At 43.9% G+C, this 22,789-nt stretch overlaps 2 protein-coding genes and 1 non-coding gene across 5 annotated transcripts in view; all 3 read right to left on the bottom strand.

Annotated features, from left to right (window-relative positions):
• The window catches only part of LOC125312307 (utrophin-like), a 31,536-nt gene extending 17,602 nt beyond the window's left edge, over positions 1-13,934 (bottom strand). For 2 of the 3 annotated variants that reach the window (XM_048270765.1, XM_048270767.1), the window contains exons 1-7: positions 13,284-13,934; positions 6,405-6,682; positions 6,113-6,266; positions 2,332-2,449; positions 1,852-2,099; positions 1,143-1,277; positions 167-233 (exon numbers count right to left, since the gene is read on the bottom strand). In XM_048270765.1, coding sequence (XP_048126722.1) covers positions 167-233; positions 1,143-1,277; positions 1,852-2,099; positions 2,332-2,449; positions 6,113-6,266; positions 6,405-6,682; positions 13,284-13,427 — 1,144 coding nt within the window. In that variant the 5' untranslated portion in view covers positions 13,428-13,934. The remainder of the gene's footprint in view (positions 1-166; positions 234-1,142; positions 1,278-1,851; positions 2,100-2,331; positions 2,450-6,112; positions 6,267-6,404; positions 6,683-13,283) is intronic. The other variant, XM_048270768.1, reaches the window with a different exon arrangement.
• A 2,040-nt stretch (positions 13,935-15,974) lies between these two features.
• On the bottom strand, positions 15,975-16,057 carry trnal-uaa. The gene has a single exon. It is a non-coding gene; the product is annotated as a tRNA-Leu (tRNA).
• A 700-nt stretch (positions 16,058-16,757) lies between these two features.
• stx11a (syntaxin 11a) lies at positions 16,758-19,639 on the bottom strand. The gene is made up of 2 exons (XM_048228036.1): positions 19,471-19,639; positions 16,758-18,114 (listed from the first exon to the last, which is right to left on the bottom strand). The coding sequence occupies exon 2, from the start codon at positions 18,107-18,109 to the stop codon at positions 17,243-17,245; it is 867 nt and encodes a 288-aa protein (XP_048083993.1). The 5' UTR covers positions 18,110-18,114; positions 19,471-19,639; the 3' UTR covers positions 16,758-17,242.
• Between the last annotated feature and the right edge of the window lie 3,150 nt (positions 19,640-22,789).

Raw genomic sequence — 22,789 nt, 5'->3', positions numbered from 1 at the left:
TATTTAATGATGGTCAAGATAAAATTCAAATACTTAATGATTAAAAATCTTAAATTAGTTGAATTGAATGAATAATTTAATATTCAATGGATGATTAATATTTATTTAAAATCACAGGGGAAAATCAGGATGAATAAAAACTTGGGGTGTCAGTAGTTGTGCTTACTGGACAGGAACTCCTGGGACAAGGGTGTCGGCTGCAGAGGCCTAATGGGTCCATTTCCATTTTCTCCCTGATGGCAGTCAAGGAGAGACAGAAATTACTTTCTAAATCCTCGGCAGATGTCTGCAGAGAGGACAAGGCACACACAAAAGAACAAATCCTGTCATGGTCTGCTGAAAACAATGGCAAAGCCAGAAGACAAAAGAACTGCATTCAAAATGGCTATCATCAGCTGAGAGAGAGGGAGGCGGAAGGCTGAAAGGTTGAAAGTGAAGATGATGAATGCTGTGGATACGGAGAGGTGAAGGCCGGCCTCCGGAGGGATCCGTGATGAGACAGCCAGACACCTCTGATCGAACCAGACAGGACCCATCCGAATATGGGTCGGGTCAGAAAACTCCCTTCCTCACACTGCACAGGTGTCAGAGAAACATCACCGTGCCAACCACTACCAGCCAGGTGACCACACAGGACTTCTGCTATCTGGGTTACACAAACTACAAATCCTTAAAAAAAAAAAAAAAATCGATGATCCACAAAAATGTCTGATGGAGGTTTTTCTGTCAGTGTGAGAGCCGGGGTTCTGAGAACTCTCGGCCCTGGAGACAGAGGTGAGCTCGCGCTGGGCTGTAAGGGCTAAAGTGATCTCTGGGGAGCTGAATGATCGCTGTCCTCCAAACTCCCGAATCAATGGAGAAGGTCGTCATGCTGCGCCAGCCAAGTCTCCAGGGGCCGTCTGAGCCACACACTCATCAAAACGGCCAGACAAGGACATTAAATAATGTACACACTAGGAAACAATGGGTGACTCTCCGCGCTCAGACATAGCACAGGGATTTTAAAGCAATCAATGCTTTCACTTCAAGCATTACTGTCACAGAGGCATGCATGAACGGGATGGGCTTTATTATCTTGTACAAAGATATCCTGCCCTAAAGGGCTTCTAGATGATCAGTTGGTGAATACAGATGACCCTCACCGGAAGGGCTTTCCAGCATGTGCTCAAGTTGTGCAGTTCTATAGACGTCCCAGGGGTCAGCTGAATGGTAAGTGCAGGATTCTTCCTCACTGCTTGCATTACGTGACTAATTGGGTCAGAACCCTCCACATCTCCCTTGAAAAACAAAAAGCAACATTCGAACAGAGCTTTTCTACTGGCGTTCATTACAGCTCCCTTCTCCTAAACTACAAGAATTTGGTCAATCTGAATTATCTGCAGTGACTTTGAGCAGCTTCACGCTGGCCCAGAAAATGTCACTGTTGACGTCTGCTCATTTTAACTCAATCTGTTAGTTGGCAGTCACTGTACCATTGCCGGTACCAATGACAAGGGAAACAAAGACAGTATTAATCTCTGTAGCATCAAGTAGCAGTGGGCTTCAGTTGACCATTTCTCTCCTCTATAATGCTGTCTTTGCAGAGTGATACTTTAACATTATGGTAATGTACCTCAGCAGTTTTTAGAAAAGGTTTTAAACAGAACTCTTTCTTAAGAACCTATAGACTGAATTAAAGAGAAATTCCCTTTCTGAACTCAGGCCCCCATCTGTCTTTGGCCTTACCAAACATTTACAAGTTGTAGATGTGCATAATCCAGTTAAGGGGGTTGTTTTATGATTTTGATTTTATGTTTTTAATTGTTTAAAATTGTTTCTCCAAATGATTGATGAAAGCCTCTTGAAACTCACAGTGGACTGTTCCCAGTGTTCCAGTTTTGGGTCAGTGGGTGAGACCCTTGTGGGGTGACCCTCTCCCCCTCCTGCCTCCTCTCCCTCAGCCAGGTTCTGTTGCAACCGATCCACCGCATCCTGGAGCTCCTGAAGCCTGGCCAGAGCCCAGTGCAGCTGCTTCTGCCAGCCCTGTTCCTGCTCCAGGGAGGCCTCTTGCTCCTGCGCTGCCCTGGTCGTCCACAGGGGGCGCTCCTCAACAACAACATCTGCAGCAGGGACAAAGAGATGGCGGGGACGGGCAACAAGGAAGAGGGTGTCAGCTGTTGCTAAAGTAGTTGTTGGACAGCTAACCCAACCTGTTGGAGCACTGCCCCTTCTTTTTTTGTCTATGGTGGTGCCTTGGTGATTCTCCTCTGTCCAAAGGACATGATTTTGATTAATGGCAAGCGTGTTTGCAAGCGTGGTGGAAGGACAGAGAGACAGGGCATAGAGGCGCACCTGGACTTGGCTGGCCACCGGTTAGTCCATCCTCAGCCTGTGCGGGCAAAGCTGTCAGAGACAGCCACACCTTTTCTCTCGAGCTGTCAGTGTCCTGGTCTCTTGGAGTGAGTAAACTCTACACAGGCACAGACACACACACACACACACAGAGAGAGAGAGGTTATTGCTTTGAAGTTAATTCAGGTTGACTGGTATTTACTGACATTAAGTTTGTAAAAATGCATTTCAATTATTTGCATAAATGGCACTGACTGTATTAGGAAAGGTCACAAGGGATTAATCATTCTAATTTCTCTGACAGCGCAACCAGGTTGTGGATGGAAAAAAACCCACTGAAGTTTACATCTGAAAGGAACCAGGGGCTTTTTCCCAGTGGAATACTACTGCCTCATGGTCCCGTCCCAGCATACAAACACCCTCGGGTCGGTCCCACACTGCAGACAAATTCATCACCTCACTCATTTCGAGGGAGAAAAGACTGCCTGATGTTCGGGCTCTGGACAACAAAATAAATCTCTATGCAAATAAGCCAGAGCAGACATCTTCATCTGGAAGATAAAAGAGGTCCCCATACAAAGAAAGCTAATGGCTGGTAAACTAAGAAAAACAAATTGTTTCCCTAAAGAAGTGGAATTCAAAATGCGTTTTTGGTTACATGCACTGTTGCTGCTGACCTTGACATAGCAAAAGCAGCCCTTTGGAGAGAGCTTGCAGTTTAGTTTTACTTTATGGACAGCAACAGGGACTACTTTGATAATATTCCCTCTATGTGTGTGCTTTTACGATAAGACACAACATTGCTGATAAAATCAAATTTGGACAGAGCAATTGGGAACTTCTCCGAGATTTAGGAGGGGAGTTGAAGCATCACTTACAGCAGTGTCTCCGAGGCAGGGTCAGCAGTTTCTCTCAGACAGGTGGTCCTGGGGGATTTAAAGTTTTGCACTCAGTGCGCAGACCACACTACATTTTTCATCACACGGAGCCGCCCGACAGCCAGAATGACTCCAGTGCACTTTGGCTACAAACGCCTTAACTTTCCACAGCACATTCCATAATTTTATGTCTCACTTAATTTGGAGGATTTTGAAAACTTTAGCTTCAAGCACTGCAGCTCTGCCCCAGTGTCTGGGTTCAGTTTGGTTCTGATCTGGTGAATAAAACAGGCACAGCAGATGGTAAACCGCAAAAATGCCGGATCCCAGAATCTCACACCAGGGTCAAAAAAGGGCAGAGCTCGGAACTTGTTAGGAATGCTCCACATATATTTGTCTGTGGTTGTCTGGGGATGCGCTGATGGAATCCTCTGAACATCTGACCTTTCCACTGCTCCCTGTAGGCTACTGCTTCTCCTCTCCTCTCTTCGGCTCCACCACCTCTCTGGTAAATGTTGATGATGCTCACAACTTGTAACAGTAACACCACTGGCAGAGCAAGATATGCTGAATGACAACATTAAAGGTTCAATTCCCAAGTAGCACACTGACAACATTAAAGGTTCAATTCCCAAGTAGCACGCTGGCCTAACACAAGTGAGTTAACTACTAAAAAGGAATAGAAAAACACCTCCAAACAAACAAGTCCAGCTGACACAGCTATAAGCTTGCTAACATTCTAACTGGTGTCTTTTGGTGATGTTGTTGCTGATATCATGTTGTGAAAGCTTTCCTTTAACACAGAACTACAACAGAACTACATATTTTGGATGTAATGGAAATTACAGGTGTGTTTACAGTATGTGTCCTCCACTTTACCATATGAATTTGAATGGGATACAAAAACTAAGTGGCTATAAAATATTCCTCAAATGTGCCAAAGTGTTGCTACCAGCTATCCATTAAACAGACAGTAGCAGTAGGCTTAGGCTACCACAGTAACGTTCCTTCGGAAGTTTTCCACAAGTTCTGCCTTTAGACGCCAGTCATGTCCTTGAGTGACATTTGCACTTGCAGCCATTTGAATTTCAGACACTTTTGTTTCACATGCTCTGCCAGAGCGCAGCACAATCATCGGTTGCCATCAGCAAATGAGATTTCTGCCAGAGACCACAGGAAGAAAGTAAGCAAAGTTGTTTATCCCCCTAGAGTTTCAAGCCTGTGTGTTGAAGTTATAAGAATGCAGTAGTCTGCTCATACATTGCTATATAGCCCAAACATCAAGGAATATTAATGTATCAATTGTATACCTTCATATGTTCATATTTTCACATCCAGAAGTAGGTCTCTTATGTGTGGGCTAGCTCTTGTAGTAGCAACAGCTTGCAGCTATTATTGAAGTGAATTTAAGAACGTAGGCAGCTAAATCAATATATGCTCTACATTACACGCAAAAACACATTCAAATTTGAATTTCAAAAAACATTTAAATTCAAATTGTGAGCACAACCGTTTCGGTGTGAGTGAGTGAAACTTCCAGTAAAGTACGGGCGAGTTCTCTGTACTCACAGCTGAAGAGGCGGAGGAAACAGAAAAGGTTACATTGCCCCTGCACACTGACTGTCCCTAAGGTGGATCAGTCCAGAGGTTCTCACCTGCATTATAAGCAACGTGCACCCCTGCCATTAACTTCACTGCATTTTTCCCACTCTCTGGCAGCAGGGAGATAATCCCTGCCCAATATAACCAGAGCTGTGACACCCACAGCCTACAGCAAAACCCATGACAGCTCTTTGAACTATTAATAACCTTGAAGACATTCTAGTGAAGACTCTCCTCTTTTTTTACTGATGTTTTTTTTTTATATTTTCTCAAATATTGTATTATTGATCAAGCCTCTTCCTTTAGCTGAGAACTAAAAGAATATTCCAAAACCATTGATCCAGAGGAATGCTTACACTGGCCACACATCAGATGGACAGAAAAATGCATCAGTAAAAGTCTGATAAACACAAATTGAAATGGAAATGTATAGAGGCTGGTTGTTTCTCTGGAAGAGAGCCCAGCACCTGAGAGAGTCACTGGGTTTGAGACGGCACTCTGGGTTTATGTTCCTTTTGTGATCCCATAGCTGCAGCTCAATACCGTACAGTAAATTAATTTGCTTAAAAGGGAAGCAAACATCCTGTTGATTACAAGCTGGTGCTTTTAAGAAAATCAGAATCAGAGATCGGTCAATGCAGAATTAGCCCATTGAATTCAAATAAAACATCAGGAGGGGGAAAAAAGATGATTTAGCAAAAGATTGGTTGTATTGTTACACAGACAATTTGATTTATTGCAATACTCGCAGTTCCGTAATATTGAAAATGTTGTAAATAAATGTTGTTCCTTGACAGCCTGCTGTGACTATGTGATGTTAAAGAATTGTCACTGAGCCAGCAATGCCTTTCATTCTTTTATTGAGGCAATTGGATGGAGGAGTGTTCATTGTTTGGATGCCATCAGACAGAGCCCTTACCAGAAGTGCTGTGGGTAGCTATGAGAACTGAAAGAAAGGGAGAGGACTCCAGCCTCTTTTGCAGAAGTGGATATTGACCCATCTGATAATGATCATCATTTAAATCATATTAGGATGTTAAGTAGCATCTCAGGTCATTAATAGTGCGCTTACAGCTTAATCACTCAAGCATGAAGGACTTACAAATTATTTTCACTTTACTTCTCTTCTCTGTCCTGAACTCCCCCTGACCTTTTGGCCAAAGGTAGCATTTTCTTTGCTTCAGTGTCGTTCATTCATTTCTTCGATACACCCCCTCTAGCTGAAAACAAAAAATCTCCCCTTTCTTATAATGTAGGCGTTGTGCTGAGGTCTGTGTGCATGCTCACATCAGTGCACTGACCTTCCATGGGTCCTGCTGCTGCTGCCCCGGAGCAGTCTCGCCTGAGAGTCTCTGACCAATCAGCTCCTCGTCCTTCAGCTTCAGCCACGCCCACAGCTCCTCAAGAACGGCCATCAGTCCCGCCCACTTCTCCACGCCACCCTCCGGCTGCACTCTGGGAAATGGTTAAGGTCACTTGCGCTCTCTTTCCAAATCAATGAAGAGAATATTATTACTGAAGGTCAAGCCCCTAAGGAACCAATGTCCCCGGCAGGAGTGGAGAAACTTTTGCCTATATGAATGGAGACCCTACCTGCTGCTGGAGGTGCTGTCCTTGCAGCCATCGCCTGGCTGCTGTGGGCTGGTGTGTGTCTGTAGTCCATCGTCTGGCTGCTGTGGGCTGGTGTGTGTCTGTAGTCCATCGCCTGGCTGCTGTGGGCTGGTGTGTGTCTGTAGTCCATCGTCTGGCTGCTGTGAGCTGGTGTGTGTCTGTAGTCCATCGTCTGGCTGCTGTGGGCTGGTGTGTGTCTGTAATCCATTTGTTCCGTCCTTGATGATGTCATCATTGGCGTCTATGTCAGCTTGCATGTCCTGAGGGCAATGAAGGTAGCTGGTCAAGATTGTATTAACCGTACAGTGCAAAGTCATTTGTTAATATAATACATTATTTATGCACTTGGACGCCAGGACAAAAAACCACACACGCGCACCACACACGAGTGCACACAGACACACACATGCACACAGATACAGAGACACACAGATACAGACACACACAGACAGCTCTAACCTAGCATGGTAGAGCTCTGTGTAACAGCAGCTCATACGAAGCCAATGGACCGAATCTTGCCAAATTTCACTCATGTTAAGTAAAGAGAAAAACCTGAATGAAGCTCAAGGTGTATCCCTGTGGTCTGGCTCTCTGGGGGAGGTGTGTGATTTCCTGTTAGTGTCTGTGAATGACAGGTGTCATGATACCTGCAATCCTATTAAGGTGACTGTGACCGGTTGGTGTCCAAGCAACTTCAGCATATCTGGGAGACCTGCCATTTTCTTTGTCAGTCAGAGTATCCCACCTCTGCGAATGTGTGTGTGTGTGTGTGTGTGTGTGTGTGTGTGTTTGCGTGAGTGTGAGTGTGTGTGTGTGTGTGTGTGTGTGTGTGTGTGTGTGTGTGTGTGTGTGTGTGTGTGTGGTGTGTGTCTGCTTTTGTGAGACTTGGTGGACGTTTCCCAGCATGGTCTGAGCTGGCCATAAATGGTTTGTCTCGTCTACGCCTGGAGTGCTGACGTTTCATTTGCATTTATTTAAAGGGAGCAGCAACCGGTGCTGTTACTGACACAGGGCAGCCTGGGGGGAGAATAAGAACAAGGGATCGATACCACCCAAAGTGAGTTATCCTGGAATCTCTCTCAAGTTCAGCGAGTGCAATTAGCGCATATTCATCTAATTTACCAGCCACAAAACTGAACTTTATCTCCTTGAGACTGTCAGCCTATTCTAAAGCCACTAAAAGTCCTGATCGCTGTTTTCCTTTTATGACATCATGGCTTCGGCCCTTGCGTTGGCACACTCATGTGTGTGTGTGTGTGTGTGTGTGTGTGTGTGTGTGTGTGAGAGAGAGAGAATGGGTGGATCTGGACAAAATGTCTCCCTGCACACGCAATCTCCATTATGGCTGTGCTTTATGATGAGTCAATTAGTCTTGACGATTAGTCCAGCCACTAAAAATGCCTCCTGGGCAAGCACATCTCTTGAGTTCGTCTTAGATCCCTTTTTCTCTTTTTACTCAATTTGTCTCACTCTGCCCACCCTCTCTGTCACCCTCGCCATGGACAGGGTGCTGGATGACCTGCATGACTCGTGATTTACATCCTTGGGGTAGTCTCGATAACAGACTGGACTCTCCGGAAGGAGAGAGAGTGGAGAGTAAAATGCTTTTTGCCACACAGTCCAAACGGAGAGGAGAGGAGGAAACAGAGACTGAAAGGATTTATATTCCCAAGTCCATTAAGCTGCCAATACAATCTCGCTGTCATCTAGCCCCACCCTGCCCTGACCAAACAGTGCAATTCCACTTAGCTGTTTGGAAACATGTACACACAAGTACACCTATCGCACAACACGATATTAGACACACACACTGACCACACACCAACACACACTCACAAGAATGGAGCAACAACTGCTACAGTTGCCATTGCAGTGTGTGTGTGTGTGTGTGTGTGTGTGTGTGTGTGTGTGTGTGTGTGTTCACATTTGACTATTTTATTTCTTCATTCTGGCATTAAAACCTAAACCCTTAAGAACAGAAGCAAGGCAATAATCAATGGGGAAATAGCACAATACTGCAACCCAATATTATGTGATTATTAGACAGTATTCCTCCAAATATTTTTAGATAGTCTTAAAGTGAGTCCACGAGTCTAGACAGGAACTCGTCTAAACCCAATCCTAATGGGAGCCAAGCCCTCTCATAATATCAGGCATTAGTACACATTTAACAACAGTTTGTGTCTAGACTGGGGAGGAAATTGTTTGGGCTAAGAGAAAATAGATCATGCAAAAACTCATTTAAGAATTTGCTCAGAACTAATACAGTTTATGCCTGGCTGTTTAAATGAAAAAATAGAAAGTTAAATATCAACTTTCATTGGTCCATTATTCTAGTCAATAGCCCATGAGATCATAACATTTGGCTGTGCATATGATATGTTTTGACTGTAGCTAGTCCTGTTATGTCTCGTTGTGTTTGTAGTTGACCTCTTAGGGGAGTTCTCTATGTTATTGTGTAACTCCAGCTTCACATGAGTCTGCCATCTTCTGAGTTTTCCCTCAGCCTGTGCCACCTATTTGCTGAAAAGTGATGACACAGACACTGGCCTCAGATGCAGCCCCATGCGAGTGGTTTACCTGGGCCTCTCTTTCCTGGAAACTCTTATCTCTAACCATCTTGTCTGACAGCCTCTTCCAAAAAGCTGGACATCAGAGACGTCTGCTGGTCCGTGTTTATCTAAGCTGGCCATTACTGACTGAAAATGCCACATTGGGCCCGCCTCAAGGCCAAAGTGTAATGAGTCAATTACAAGAAAGATTAGCAGTATGAAATTAAATCTGACACAGTCTGAAGTGCCCTCTCGCCAAGCAGTTCACACCCTGACAGAGACACAGTGGGCAGAAAGGGGACGAACTTGCTAAATGCCAAATCACAGGCCGACATTTGCCAGGACCTGATCGTTTTTTAATGTCCTGTGTAATTTGTGTCTTTTTGTGGAGGTGTCTCTCCCCTCCCCCCACAGAGGAAGCTCGAGGTTCATATTGGGCTCTTTGATGTCTCTTCTGAAGACCTGTCCATTGCCATCTGCTGTTCTTAGACTCATTTCCACCAAACATTTTTTTTTAAATACATGTTGATTTAATACCCCTCTCTCGTACGAAACCCATCAAATACTTTGTGTGTCAAATACACAGTGTGAAATGAAAAACGACAAGGAAAATAAAGTTTAGAATGGTCAAGTCTGTGCTAAACCCTGTGTTGATTTCATTATCCCTGAGCCTCTCAGAGGGCCTCACCTCTCTGAACACTGGATGCACACAAAGATTGCAACAAGGCACTAGAAAGGACGCATTACTCTTGCACATCTGGTGCACTGCGAAAGATCACTCATACTTTCCAGCATACAGTACAGCTTGTTCTGATTCTCTTGATAACTCTTTAGATGATGGGATTAAAAAGGAACAGAAACATCTTTCTGACACTTAAAAACATGCAGCATGATGAAACGAAATGGTTTGAAGCTCTATCTAGAGGCACACGTCTATCTCTCTCTCAAATTAACAAGACCACAGTCAGGAAATGAGACCGACATGAGGCCGTGACCATATTCAGGATATGATACTTGATAAAAAACTGTGTGATCATGGTCTGTGGGCACGTCCTGCACTGCAGTATCACAGGGGGTGATTAATAAAGACTTTACTGTGGAGCCACAGAGACGGCCAGCTCCACAACATAAGTGTCAGGGCAGATTTACTCTCATGCTCTTGATTAAAGCTAACAGCCAGGGCCCGTTCCTTTTGTTCTGGTCTAAACCACCCTCCCCGACCTCCCTCTCTGTCACTCCCTGTGTCTGTCTTTCTGCGTTCTCACTCTGTTGTTTCTCTCCTTCCCTTTTCTGACTCTCTCACTCCTCTCTCTCCCTTCTGGCTCTCCTTACTTCTGTTTCTCCTACTCTCTCTGTCCCACTTTGCATCGCCCGGTCCCATTCTCCCCTCTCTCTTTCGCTCTCTCCCTTTCTTTTTTCAAATTTCAAATTCTCCTACTCTCTCTTTCTCTCTCTCTCTCTCTCTCCCTCTCTCTCTCTCTCACACACACACACACACACACACACACACACTCTCTCTGAGAGTGAGGTACAGTATAAATTAGCAGATTGTCAGGCACTCTGATGTGGCTGGGCTGGAGCTGGGCTTTCAGGGCCAGATGGGCTGGAGTCTGCAGAGCCTACGCCACCCCCACCCCACCCTCTATCACTCTGTTTGTTTAGCACCTGTGTGCCAGGCCATTCTCGCTCCCTCGCCAGACATTTCGCAGTGGTGAGAGCCCACTGGCTAACATATGCAGGGCATGCCGATTCCTCGAGGTAATGGCATAGTCAGAGTGAAACCTGGGCCTTGGTGTTTGTTTATCATTAGTCCTTCATCTCTGTCAGAGCCCGGAGCCAAAGAGCATTTATTTCAGGGCAAGCAATCCCACTACAGGAACCAGCAACCTGCCTGGCTATTATATTCCCCTTGAGATGCATTACTCTATTTTTAGACAGACTTCATATTAGATGGCAGCACCGACACAATTCTTTATTTTTTCCGACGTACTGTATCAATTTCTCGAAGTCAGAAGGGCTGTTCCTGCTTTATGAAACGGCCAATATGATGTGTACTCTGTATTCATGTTTAATTTATAACAAGCATTTGCATACATTACTACCTTCTCATTGATAGCCCATTATCACAAAGCCTCTCCTGGCTCATATCACTTTGCCCTGGCACAGGAAAAATAATTCAAATGTAATTTAGATATATTATTTGAATAATATTCCAGGCGGAGAGGAAAGTGAACTCTGTGATGCTTTTTACTTAAGAGGATTACTGCTTCACCCATAACTTTGCAAATGGGTTCAGCATAGGAACACACTTAATATCAGGAATTTAAGTAGGGCCAATTAAATGATGACCCCATGCGTGAGGGAGGGGGGCCATCTCTGCAATGAAAACATTAAATTCCTGATTGCCACCAACATAGCTGTGCCCACTGAAGGATATTTGCACAGGCTTAAGTGGACATTTGCATACGGTTAGTGTTTATACCCACTCCACTAGCTGGTCTCTGTCTAAGAAAAAAGTGAGAACAACCAGAGAGTCACAAAAAAAAACTTTCCACAGCATAGATAAGCTCCGTGCTTAGCCAAATGCTTGGTTGAGAATTAGCCTTTGAGCCCATTAAAAGAGACATTAAGAGAAGACAGCCAAACACCATTTACCGCAGAATTTTGCAATAGCAATCCAAAATGATCCCAGGACAGCATTTCGCGTACAATGCCGTGCAATGGGGATCACAACCTTGTTTATAATCAATCAACTCCGATCTATTTGTTTCGAAGGGCTTTGCGCCAGCATAACACCTCACAGGGGATCCATGGGGGATTGCCCATTCAGCAGATCACCCTATTAAGACAACAACCAGAGCAGCAGTTCACCAATTAACTCTGCATGATATGGCCAAAACACCCCACCATATGCAATGTATAGTGACACATCCCCACCGATGAGGGCTCTTGTATTAATGAAGCGCTGCTGATGACTGCTACACTCGGCACTGTCATGCAGTGCTCTTAGTAAGCACTCATTAAGGTGGCAGCAGGGGGATGCAACAGGAGATAAATGATGGTTTGTACCTAGCAGCGGCTGCCTGCTCCTGTTTGGCAAAGCTTAGTGTAAACAACTCTGTTTCAACCTTTAAATGATGCTTGGAAGGACTTTTTCCTCCAAATTGATAATATGCACATTCAGGAAGTTCTGAAGTGTTGTTAAGGTTTGTGCCACACCCTGGAGCTAGCCAGACAGCATAATCAAGGAGTCAGTGCAAGAGTATAATTTTTTTTTAACTTGTGCATAAGATGGCTTTTTCACAACTATATTGTCTAATTTTTTGCAATATTGCTTTTAGACTTACACTATTGGAATTATGATGAACTGTGACCTTTATGCTGTAAGATATACAAAGAGCCCAAGGTAACCTGATGACTTAACAGCAAGCGTGGCTCAACGACATATCCAAGCCAAAAGTGAGATGACAAAACTTTGCTGACTATCAACTTTGCAAAATCCGGAGTTTGAGAGATGAAGTGTTCATGCAGGGCGTGAGCATGACCGCGAAAAGATGTTTTATAAAATGAGGCGTTGATGTCACTGGCGGGTGTCCAAGGCCGCTTTCGGGCCATTACTCACCCACATTAGGGGCATAACTGTCACCTACCCAGACGGAGACGGAAGGAGGATCAGCGAACTCTCTCATCTCGCACTCATTCATCCTCTGCATGTCTTGCCTAAGAGTGTTGGAGAGGCAGACCTGTCTGCCCACAGATTTGGAGAGTACCCATGTGTCTGTGTGAGGCTGGAGACAGGGGTGTATCTATGTCTGTGTCTGCGTGTGTGGACCAGGGAATGTACAAGCACACAAAAGCACCCATTTCTGTATGCAGTCTTGAATCTTGGATTCAAAAGACCTGAGGCTTGGATACATAGACAGAGTAGAGCAGGACCCAGCAAAGCTGAACCAGCTGACTTGATGAGTTCCATAACAGTTCTCCTCATCACCAACACAAGCAGCCTTTCATCACAAACTTGCCTTAGGGCTTTGGGTGCATTTTACCCCTCCCTTAGACCTGAGAAACACAGTTCCCTCACACTAAATAAGCCAACCTGTATGCACTATTTATGTATCTGTGTGCACTTAATGGTGGTTTAATCAATACTGTATCACAACCATTACAGGTAAAACTGCCATGTTGTGGCAAGTCATGAATAGAGACAACAACCTCTACAACTCCATAGAGTGTGTTTCCCTTTGTTTGCTCAGTGTCCACAGATCACATTAGTCTGCAGTTTTGCTGGAGCTAATTCTCAGGCACTCACCTTGCAGAGTCTCTGATAGCGTGGAGACGTGACGGCCATCACCTGGAGCTGGTGCAGGAAGAGCATCACCTTCTGTAGGGAGGTCCGCACCAGGGCCATGATGCCACCTCCACTGCTCCTCTCCAGACCTCGTAGAATCCTCATATCGAGAGTCTGGGGATGGCAGCCTGAGTCAAAGTCCTGTCAGATAGGCTGGATCCCAGATCCCACAAAAAAGTACACCACCACTTCAAACTCCTGAACTCCTGCCAACACCCACAACAATCCAGACTTCAGGAGCACTTAAGAGGATTTCTGTCTGGGGTTAAAGGTCACCGTTAAAAGTGGATGAAACATAACCACCGGAGATGGATCTGCATGCACAAGCTGTGGAAAGGCGATCTGGCTCCCCTAGTCCTGTTCAGGTGGAGGTTGAAAAGAAGACTTGTCCAGAGACAGGGACAGCAAGCCGGCAAAACAGCAGGGTTCTCAAGAGCCTGCTCAAGTGAAGGAAAGTAAAGGTGAGGCGGAGGAGAAGACAGAGAGAGAGAGAATAGGTGAGAGGGAGGGAAAGAGGGACGAGCTGCTTCAGCAAATGCCACTGCCCCTTTGCCCGACCGACTCTTTCTGCCTCTGCCGCTTGGAGAGGGAGATGTGAATGAACAAGGGAGGGATGGGAGAAGAGAGGAGGGGAGGGATGGGAGAAGAGAGGAGGGGAGGGGAGGAGGGAGTGGAAGGGACGGGACGGAGAGAAGCACAAGAAAGGAAGAGAGAGGGAGGAGGATGAAGAGCAGAGGGGAAAGTGGTGGAAGAGGTAGAAAGGAGAGACAGAGTGGAGAGAGAAAGAGAGGGAGGGAGAGGAGAGTGTGTGTGTGTGATTGTACTGTATGTGTGTGTGGTGGGCTAAGTGAGGCACTGTACCCTCTGCACCTGAAGAGTCATTTGTGTGTTTTTAAATCAGAGGGGAACATACCTTTCGAGCATGGTAAATGTGCCTGACAGATTTCATTAGTTTGATTCAATAGTTACCAGCGGCATTTAAATCAAGGTGAGGGCCCTTGGCCCCGCAGTCTGGGACCAGTCGAGGACTGCACTGCATATTCATTTCTGCTGAACCTAAATAACCTCCATCTCTCCACTTTTTCTTTGTAAAGAGGCTTGAATCAGATTCTCATTTTCTTTTCATTTTTACCGCATCCCCCTTTCTCTCTCTCTCTCACACACACACACACACACTCTATCTCTATCTCTCTCTGTTTCTCATTTGTGTTTCATTTTTCATTCGAGTCGCTTGCCTGCCACTCGCGTGGAGGAAGTGAACCAAGCGACTGTGCACCCGACATGTGGAGTTCCCGCGGCAATGTCGCTTTCTCATCTATCCACATCTCGCGCCTGTTTTCGCTTCATTTCTCCCAGGCTCTCCTCTCCTCCATCTTTCACGCCAGCTCACTAGACAAATAGAGCTCTCTGAGCCTCTACGCCCCTAGTCCCGCTCAACTCGTCACAGTTGGACTAGCCCCTGGGCTAGAGAGGAAACCCAGGCACAGACATATCTGTTATTGATTTCAGTTTTCCATCGGCCCACAAAACTACTTAAGGCAGCATACTATGTAGGCTACTTAATAAAACTGGTCATGTACAACATGCATGTAGACATGCATAATGGATGTTTCCCTTTTTTCTAGGTTTAGCCTTCACTCACTTATTTGTGTACTAGGTATGATGGTGATACAATTTTATTGCACTCCTAGGATAATTTTACATTTCCAGATTTTACAAGCTGTTATTAAACAGCTGTATATTTTTTATTTTAAAAATGATATTTTTCTTTTCTGGATAGTGCTCTTTTTAGATTTTCTTTAAAAGAACAGGGAAGAAGCTGATGTTAATGTTCTGACTAAATGAAGTGAAAATAGATCAACTCTGTAACCTAATCCTTACCTCAGTGTAAGCTTTATAGGATTTAATTATCATCAAGAGGAAGTAAAGATAATTTAACTAATGTATGCACATTTTTGAAATAATTTTACAATTTGAGCAGCTTATGTTGTTGTTTATAGGTTGTTTTGTTCTTCAAAGTCCTGTGTTTCTTTTTCACATCAACAAATTCTTTGGGCGATGCTTCCATGTAAAGTGAGACCATACATTTACGCAATTAAGTCCCTCTGTAAATTAAGTGCAATTAAACATGCTCTCATACACAAGTTTGTCATTGCCATTCACCGAAGACGTAGGCTCTACTTTTTATGCTCTATTCTGTTACACAACGGGAAGAGCGTGTTGCATGTGTAATTAGTGGTTTTAAAGTGGATTCATTGGTGGTTTTGAAGGTTTTTTTCAAGTAGAAAAACTTTATAGCTCGATTGACAGAGCCTTAATCATGGTATACAGAATAACCATTTTATAACTAGGCCTTCTTCTCTAGTAGACTACTTGTGTTTTCAAGGCACAATGTAATGCAATGCTGACATCTAGTGGTGGCGGCTGATTACCCCATCGAAAGCTGACGCATGTCGACAACAATAGCACCTTTTAGCTTCTGACGATTTCAGGTCGGCTAGCAGAACAGAGCTGTGTATTTCAAATTTGGCAATACTCACATGGAACAATTACTCAACGCATTTCAGCAGAGCTGCATACAATTACGGTGACTTTGCTATGATAACCCGGTGTACGTGACAGCAGTTCAAACTTAATTTTAAAACCTCAGGCTACCAGGAGTGGGGTTCGAACCCACGCGGACAATCGTCCATTGGATCTTAAGTCCAACGCCTTAACCACTCGGCCATCCTGGTTAACAATATAGTGATCTGACATCGGGAACTCCACTAATTGTAACTAGTCGCCTAGACACTGAAGCCTCTAGAAAATGGAACACAATGTCTTTCGCTCGTTCGAAAGTATGACCAGAAATATACATGGTTTCTTGCCACCCATGCATTTCCCCTGTTTGTAACATGGATGATGGGGCTAAAGATTCCCTATCACTGAAAGGTTGGGGCAATGTTGCAACTTTAAAACATCTTCGAGCAACAATTGCACCTTAAGAGTACAATGTTACATGTTAAGAGTACAATGCTACATGTTAGCGCAAGTTAGCGCAAAATGTTAGTTGTTTGGTGGAGACCAGACCATCATACGAGGTATTTCATGTGTTGTCAGCGATATGAAGTTGGCGTTGTTTATAGTAATGTCTCGGTTACCACGGGCGACTTTCGCATTTCTCAACCTCTGCAAGTGCAACGGTTTTACACCCACCCTCGGTACGTCTTGATACAAAGAGAGAGCGTCAAGTTCTCGGAAACACGGGGTTACAGTCGGTAGTATGGTCACTGCCCTATCTTCCCATGACTGTTGTTAAATTTAGATTCTGCCACAGAAGACATTGGCGCCAGGCAAATGTCTTTGCATTACATGTGTGGGGAAAAAACAGATTGGCTTTCTAGGTTGTTGACTTCCTAAATAAATAAGCTTATTTAAAAGATTACTAAAGGAGACAGTTAAAAAAGTTATTGTTGTTTGAAAAATGTGTGAACCAAGAAGGTTGTGTAAGTTCCATTGCAACGTTTCTCCAGAAGACCGTTTCAGCTACAACGCATGCATCACTTAGGTTAAGAACACAAGCACTAACTCAAGATTAAAAGGATTAAATAGCTCACATATTCACGACTTAAATTATTGCACTCAGGTGTACAACATGCAAACCGAACAGAAGAGCAGACATACAGTGAGCCTTGATTACACAACATGTTTTCACATACAAACTTAATGTCACTAACTTAATTATCAGTTGCATAACAGTTTCTGTTTATCACATACAGTCTAGCCCTACACTAAGTGTCTTTGTCAACATGAGGTGCAGTGTGCTCCTCTGTCTTCTCTAGTTAAAAGTGATAAGTCATTTATTTACGTCAAATCTACCACAGCAGATCTGCCCTTCATTGCAGAAGGGTATAAGCAGTTTGCTATGAGAGTGAGTGTTATTTATTGCAGCAAGGGAAACAGCAGCAGAAAAAACGTCTGCAGGGGTTTGCTTTTTTGTATCGCACGGCTTTCTTGATTTGCACTGTTGCCTTGGCCACATAGTCTTGTGTGCTACCCACATTGGCCTCTATGTTGTCAAGCTTTGTGCCCTGCTCCTCCACCAAGAGGGCCAGCTGGAAGAAGAGTTCATGGATGTCCCGGATACGCCCCTCAAGCTCCAGCAGTTCCTTCTGGCGGTTCTCGATCTCGCAGAGGGCAGATCGCGCTGCACGGCCATCCGCCACCAGATTCTCAGAGAAGGCATTCCACTTCCCTGACTCGATCATCTCCTCAATCTGCTCGCCGGTAACCTCCTGGCCCACGATCTCAGCCTGCCTTTGGATGCGCTTCTTGCAGTTGTCGCGCTGCTCCATCTCCGCCTCGTTGTACAGGGACATGGCGCCGTGGAATGCAGTGGTGAGGGAGGCACACTGGCCGCGCACCATGCGTGCCAGGGACGAGTGGGCGCCATGCTCCTGCTCCAGGTGTTGGCACCGGGCCTCCATCTTCTGCAGGCGGGCGTACAGGGCCTGGCTTCGGGCCTTGATGCCGCGGGCGATAGAATTGGAGTCGCGCTTGATGCTGCTGATGCGTCTTATGGAGGTGAGAAAGCGTGTATTCTGCTTCCCCAGCTGTTTCACCTCCATGCGCAGATGGGCAATCTCCTTGTGCATGGCCTGCACCTCCTTGAATGCCTCATCCATCTCCTCCTCGCCTTCGAACACCACCTCCACTTGCTCTGTATCCTCAGGTCCAGCCTCCGCAGCCACAGCCGCATCTGTTAGCCTGGAGGCTGAGTGCAGCTCACACAGTCGATCCCGCATCCTGTCTGCAATGGAGTAAAGACAGTCAGTGATTGGGATCATGACAACAATAGCAACCTGGAAATCATGTTGGTCCACACTGTTTTGTTTGTTTAAGTAATTGTATTCTGTGTTCTATCATCAACATTCAACTTACACTGAATTATCTTCTTACTGCTCTACAATGGGGGCAGATATCAGTGTACTCAAAACACCTCATCATCTTGGTCTGCACAGTTTTTGGTACAGTTTTCCATGTTCAAAATACAGTACAACGGACATTAAGAGATCAAGAGATGCTTCCTTACTGCCATCATAAATCAATACTGCCCAGAAATAATTAGCACATAGCCTATCGGTAAACCAGCAACGTTTGGTCCATGCTAAATATTTCAACAGGAATAACCTCACTGATTATAAAAAATAAGAATAATGAGTGCTTTGGCACAAAAGCCAAAGCCTTCACTGCCCTCTCTGAAATGACAAATGTGAAGTAGAAATGGATGGAAGCCAAAATCACTGTATTATACATCCCTGCCCAGCACAAGAATGTCTTCAGCAGGATGTTGAATGTAGTTCTGTAACAAAATATTAATAACTATGGTCTACCAAGACCCTAGTATCACTCATTTGGGAAACCGTTTCAAAGTTAGACAGAAGCCATCAAAGTTTCCTAATCTGACCATGCAGGGGAGAGCAACTCATGTTACCACAGTGATCATCATTTCCCTCGTGACACATCCAAAAACACCCCTGAGTTGGGTGGGGACTTCCCTATGTCTTTTCTCAAACACAAACCCTTGGCAATGAAAGCGAAATTTACACATATATACATTTAGATAGCTTACATGGAAATTGAGACTACTTTTTCATCAACATATATTTCCAAAACCTGTCAATCAAGTGAAAAACTAGACTCTTGCCTTGAATGTAACAATAAAGGACATGCAAACACAGGGCCTAAAGATCTGACAAGTTGTGGTTTTGTTTGATAAGAACTCTTAATGTAGTATATGTTATTATACATATATGTTATTATGTTATATACATAGACGACATTATGTTACAATGTTAAAAGCACAGCAGATTAAGTTATTTGCCATGAAAGAAATGGCATGATAAAGAGATTGTCTTCGGGAAACCATCAATTAGATGATGTCATTGTAAAAGCTGGCAGAACATTCGTAGAGGTAGTCCATTTCAATTTAGCCTACTTGAGTAAACAAGATAAAGTAGCCTACTTAGTAACGATTTTGATTTTCAAAAACTTCCATCTACATGATCTGCCAGCAGCCATACAATGTTTGGAAATAGTGTAGGCTACTCAACGTAGACTACAAAAGGCCTATCGTAACGTCGTTTTATGACAGTGGAAAACATACCTTATTTCATGCTCAGTCGATTATTCTGCGGCTATATTACAACAGACACAAATGTGTATCATTTCCCCTTTGCTTTGCAGTCATTTTTCTTAGGTGCAGGAAATAAGACGGAACAACTGTCAAGTGGGAGTTGCCGAAATTGCTGTAATACCCCCACTCACGACATCAATTCGCGGCTATCTCTCATCTGTCTGTTACAGTCAAGACTGGCATCTTAGAAAGCAGTGACTATATGAACACACACACACACACACACACACACACACACACACACACATAAAGGTTACCAAGTGCGTTTACGTTTTCTGGTAATGTCTTTGTCATCTTTGTTGCACGTGCCAGTTGATGGTGCTATCTTGGTGATGGTGGCGGTCCTAACGGTCCAAGGAGAAATGCGCAGTGGGATTTTACCAACCGACAATGGCTGTAAACTGACCGTTTGACACAGAGCACTTGCTAATATACAGTAAGCTGTCCTATAGCAATTTGGCCTTACTCAAGTGACAACGACTTTTATGCTTTAAAAATATGTTCGGACCACAAGCCTATGTTTTGCCTGATTTAGGAATGAAGGTGTGTTTAAGGTGTATTTAAATGTAGAAACACGATGGATTATCTGAAATTGTATGTAGTTCGGTTGATACAATAATGTAGGCCTATTAAGCTACGCAAGGAAGTAAAAACTGCCCGTTTTAAGATATTCACAGCAAATAAGGAAGTGGCTATACACATTTAACCAATTGGCTACCAACCTATATTCGGTTGGTGCTGCAGTGCATCACTCATTCATTAAATCATCCTAACTTCTCCCAGATGTAACCAACCATGTTAATTTCAAGACAATCGGATATAGGTTTCAAAAACACTATGTCATTTTGCAAATAAATTACCCCATATGATCTGATACGATTTAGATGGGGTCGGCCTCCTCTAATCAGTGAGAGGAAGTGAAATATCAGGGCTGTTTTCACTGAGGAAGTGGTTCTTGGTTATGGACAGTCGATTTGACTGTGGCCTGCATGAGATAATAATGATTAACCAATAGGTTGATATCTTAAGTGTTTTGAACAAGCAAGCTGAGCAGTGGAAGTGCTTAAATTTGTTCACATCAGGGGTCATGTAGTGCAGTGTTTTTCAACCACTGTGCCAGGGCAAACTAGTGCAGTGTTTTTCAACCACTGTGCCAGGGCACACTAGTGTGCCGTGAGAGATCATCAGGTGTGCCGCAGAAAATTACCCAAATGTCACTCAGTGGTCCAGAAAAACAACTGTTGCATCAAAGAATTTATAACCACATGCTCTCATTGATTGTATGATTGCACTATTTGTGGTATGCAGGCATTGTACAACGGGGGCCCCATATCCAGTATTCACAGAATCATCACATATCCAGTTCATAACAACAATTAAATTACAAGGATACAAGGATACAAGGAAGTTTATTGTCACAGGCATATAGTTACTGGAAGTAAGAAATGCAGTGAAATTATGTCTGGTGTCAGCCTATTTGTGCAATAATGGGGGGGGGGGGGGTAAAAAGTGCAGTAGAAGAGGGGTTTAGTAGATTAAGTGGCAAGGGCTGCATAAAAAAGGTGGGGGAGGATTGGGATTGGGTGGGGGCACCAACAAGGAGCACCCAAGAGCAACAGGGGCAAGGAAAAACTCCCTTACCAAGGTAGAAACCTTGGGCAGATCCACGGCTCAAGGGGATAACCCAACTGCCAGGGGTCTTGGTGTGTGTGTTGGGGGGATGACAGGGGAGATGGGATAGTGTGCTGTGTATGTGGGGAGAGGGCAGTGTGCAATATGTGTGTTGGAGAAGCTTCCTCATGAGACAATTAGATATAGTCACCTACAAATGAAACAGAGGGCGCTTGTTTTATTGAGCAGGTCTTGCATAGAAGCCATAATAAGGCCATATCTGTGTATTATTTTAAATTTTAGGCTATGGTATGTTTATTTTTTTTTCTTCACACGGGATGTTAGTGTGCCGTGGGACATTTTAAGTGTCAAAAGTGTGCCGTGGCTCAAAAAAGGTTGAAAAACACTGATGTACTGGATCACTGAACTGGGAGGACAGATGTATCCTGTTATGAAAATAAAACCAAACACTGATCTTTCATACTTGGAAATGCAGTGTGACTTAGATGCCTCTTCTCTCTATGAAAATCTAAAAAACAAAATCCCCAAGAAATAGTAGACCTACACAGCTCATACAAGGGAGCAGTTGTTCTTGTTATCCTAGTCAGAGAGAGTAGAGAGGGACCCGGGTAAGGCTGCTGACAGGTTTTGGATTAAAGATGAGAGCCTCTGAATATACTGGGCCCATAGTATTTATCTCATCCTGAATTCCCAAGGAAAGAAAACACTGTTTTCTATCAAATATCAGCCACAATATCTTTATATTACATAAATAATTTGCAGTGATGATACATTATACTGTCTGGAGTTTGATGCCTCCAGAAAATGTAACAAAAGGAGAAGTTTGATGATGAAATTGATTAATTCTTGCATGATGGTAACAACCCAAGAAATTTCACATCTGCTCCACAAGAGGGCAATAGTGATTGCGATACACCATCACAGATTGTTTTCTAATGAAACAACATCAGTTTTGAGCATTAAGGCGTGTACACTTTGGGAACTTCTATAATAGTCACAATAGGCGATTGTTGGATTTAGTCTCCTGTACATAAAACTGATTTTCTAGGTAATTCAATTTGAATGACCTGATAATGAGAACCATCATCCTGGGAGAGGTGGCTGCAGACCAAAATGTAGGCACAAACATTTAATCTCGTTAAATAGTTCTAAATAACCATGAACATCAGATTGTCGGCGGGGAAAACTGTTCATATTATTGCCTTTAATCAGGACTAGACATCTTTAGCACACCTAGTCCATCTTCATCCATTTTATTGCATAAACATACATATACACTTCAGTGTCAATTATGCATTAACATATTCATATCAGTGAACAATCTAATGGCGAAAAGGAATGGCTTTCAAAAGGTCATGCAGCACTCTAATCCTAATCTGATCAGATCCAGGAGGTCAGATGAGACTTATTTTGATCAGAGTATGTCCTAGGAGAGGAGCATCAGTGCCCAGGTTATTTTTTGCTATCGTATCCTTTTACCATCCTATCTTTTTACAATTGAGTTGGACCACGGCTTCTTGTTTTCTGCATGTTTGTGAAAATAAAATGTTAATCCTTTGAACAATGTACCCTGCACCTACAGTATGGTACGTTATGTTATCTTTACTCATCAAAGACGTAGCAGGTCAAGTTGCCAACAACTAAAACAAAAAGTAAA

This window comes from Alosa alosa, chromosome 19, assembly GCF_017589495.1.
Source record: "Alosa alosa isolate M-15738 ecotype Scorff River chromosome 19, AALO_Geno_1.1, whole genome shotgun sequence".
In the NCBI taxonomy this organism is placed as follows: domain Eukaryota; kingdom Metazoa; phylum Chordata; class Actinopteri; order Clupeiformes; family Clupeidae; genus Alosa; species Alosa alosa.
This window is presented reverse-complemented; position numbering and strand designations above follow the sequence as displayed.

Excerpts from the sequence above, each read along its gene's own strand:
- stx11a (XM_048228036.1), bottom strand. The coding sequence starts at position 18,109 with ATGCGGGATCGACTGTGTGAGCTGCACTCAGCCTCCAGGCTAACAGAT.